The sequence below is a fragment of the Ochotona curzoniae genome, unplaced genomic scaffold (genome assembly GCF_017591425.1).
Source record: "Ochotona curzoniae isolate NIBS_2020 unplaced genomic scaffold, NIBS_Ocur_1.0 scaffold_3223, whole genome shotgun sequence".
NCBI lineage: Eukaryota > Metazoa > Chordata > Mammalia > Lagomorpha > Ochotonidae > Ochotona > Ochotona curzoniae.
In genome coordinates this window covers 1,446,902-1,449,522 of record NW_024467108.1, presented here as the reverse complement: position 1 = coordinate 1,449,522, position 2,621 = coordinate 1,446,902, and the positions used below count along the sequence as shown (strand labels likewise).

Below are 2,621 nucleotides of genomic sequence, written 5' to 3'. Positions count from 1 at the left end.
GTGGCTGCTTGCCATCTGGCACTGTCCACTGAGACCGGAGACAGAGAGGGTGTGCAAGCTTGGAGGGGGGTTAGTACGAGCCTGTAGGCTCTTCAGGTAGATATATCAAGGAGGAAGACAGTTCTATGGATTGCAGGACAGAGGTTCAGAACAGAAGGGTCTGTGCACTGAAGGAAGTGACACCTGTGCAGTAGTGATGCAGGGTGTGCCTGTGGGTATTGGATGGCAGCGACAAGAGCATTGCCTCATGCTCCTCCAATGTCTATGCTGTATTGGGCACTCGCCAGGCAGGCACAGTATGGGACCGGGCTCAGTGGGCCTTGAGAGATCCTGAAGGCACATTCTGTTCCAATCTATGTTGGGCTAGAAATGACAGTGCCTCTTCACTCTTCACTACCCCATCTCTAGAACACTGGGACCGATTTCTCCAGTTTTCTCTGATTTAAAAGGAAGTCTTCTAGGCTAGGGTAAAGGGATTTACTACTCTGGGCTCCTCTTCGAGACATGTTGATTTACTGGGTGGGCCTATAGCAGGACCTAGGACATGGAGTGGTCTTCTCATCTGCTTGAACTATTCCATCAAGGAAGATTGAGAAATGCCACACAGATTTATATACAAACCTTTCATAAAATCCAGCCTGCACTGAGCCCCCATTTCCTGCCCTAAACCAGCTCATAATGGATCTTCAAGGAAACCATGGAGTGAATCTTTGCATTGACATATAGCCACCCCAAACCCAATAAACTGGGGTCAATGTGGATGGCCTTGGAAGCATGTGCACTGTGTTGGAGAGTGGCCAAGGACAGTGTCAGCACTATCAGCTCTGCAAACAAAGGACTCTTGCATGCTTTGTGAGTGGACGTTAACACACTGAGATGAACAGCACAGTAATAGAATCTGCTGCATGGTTCTGGGACATTGGAGGATCATGGCAACATTCACATTGTCCAGGCAGGTGGATAGGAGAGAACAGAAGAGGAGAGAGGCTGGGATTTAGGATTATTAGAAGGACCAAATTCTTATATGTGCTATGGTCACTGCTCTAGTGCTTTTTCCTTATAGCTTTCCTCTGACCTACAACTGATTCTCCCCCTGCCCCCCCTTTTCCTTTCCTAGACACTGGATTTGGAATGCAGAAGACCCAGGTTTTGGACCCTGCTGTGGCAACTCCAAATGGAACTCTGGTCCACCCAGCATACTTTCTGCTGGTGGGTATCCCTGGTCTGGGTCCTGATATACACTTCTGGCTGGCTTTTCCACTATGTGTGATGTATGCTGTGGCCACCTTGGGCAACCTGGCCATTGTCCTCATTATTCGCACAGAGAGACATCTGCATGAGCCCATGTACCTTTTCCTGGCCATGCTTTCCACCATTGATCTTGTCCTCTCGTCAATCACCATGCCTAAGATGGCCAGCCTTTTCCTGACAGGCATCCAGGAGATTGAGTTCAATGTTTGTCTGGCACAGATGTTCCTTATCCACGCTTTGTCAGCCATGGAGTCAGCTGTCTTGCTGGCCATGGCTTTTGACCGCTTTGTGGCTATCTGCCACCCATTACACCATGCTTCTGTGCTTACAGTGCCAACTGTGGCCAAGATTGGACTTGCTGCCCTGACCAGGGGATTTGTTTTCTTCTTCCCTCTGCCCTTCATCCTGAAGCGGTTGTCATACTGCCGAACACATACTGTCACACATTCCTTCTGTCTACACCAAGACATTATGAAGTTGTCCTGTACTGATACCACAGTCAATGTGGTCTATGGACTCTTCATCATCCTCTCAGTCATGGGTGTGGACTCTCTCTTCATTGGCTTCTCCTACATCCTTATCCTGCGAGCTGTGTTGGAGTTGTCCTCCAGGGGAGCTGCCTTCAAGGCTTTCAACACCTGCATCTCCCATCTTTGTGCTGTGCTGGTCTTCTATGTGCCTCTTATTGGACTCTCAGTGGTACATAGGCTGGGTGGGCCCACCTCCCTGCTCCATGTGGTTATGGCTAACACCTATCTATTGCTGCCACCTGTGGTCAACCCCATTGTCTATGGAGCCAAGACCAAGGAGATTCGCTCAAGGGTCCTTCAAATGTTCTCACAGGATAGCAGGTGAGAAAGATCCCTATTAGAGTATCCTTAGTAGTACCCAAGATGGGAGGATTGGATTCTGTTTGAGGTATTGATTGCAACAGCCAACCCTCTTGACTGTCTGCTTCTGGTTATCAAAATAGATGGTGTGTTTCTGTCTCTACGAATGTGTCATTCCACAAAGACAGACCATCCTGGGGAATTTCTCTGTTATTTTGGGCTAACCCACTCCCTTTCTCTCAGCCAAAAATACACATAATTTTGACATGGGAAAGCTATATTGTCACACAGCATAATTCATTCCACACTTCATGTATGATTAAAATTGTGATGGTCCCTGTGCATTTAGATTGGCAAATCTGTGTTGGCTATGAAACTTACTATTTGTACGTGGTTATATACACACTCATAATTAAGAGTTAATGAAAATATATGGAGAATAGTGATGGGAAGGAAATGGAGACAGGAGAGTGACATCTCACATGAAGTGGCCAAGTTTCTTTATGTATTTATCTGCCAAATGCATCGGTGTATGCTGTA

The 2,621-nt window shown here is 47.3% G+C and overlaps 1 protein-coding gene across 1 annotated transcript; it reads left to right on the top strand.

Annotated features, from left to right (window-relative positions):
- The first annotated feature begins 1,131 nt into the window (after positions 1-1,131).
- Positions 1,132-2,106, top strand: LOC121145476 (olfactory receptor 51D1). Its single transcript, XM_040964349.1, has one exon. The coding sequence runs from the start codon at positions 1,132-1,134 to the stop codon at positions 2,104-2,106; it is 975 nt and encodes a 324-aa protein (XP_040820283.1).
- Positions 2,107-2,621: the final 515 nt, after the last annotated feature.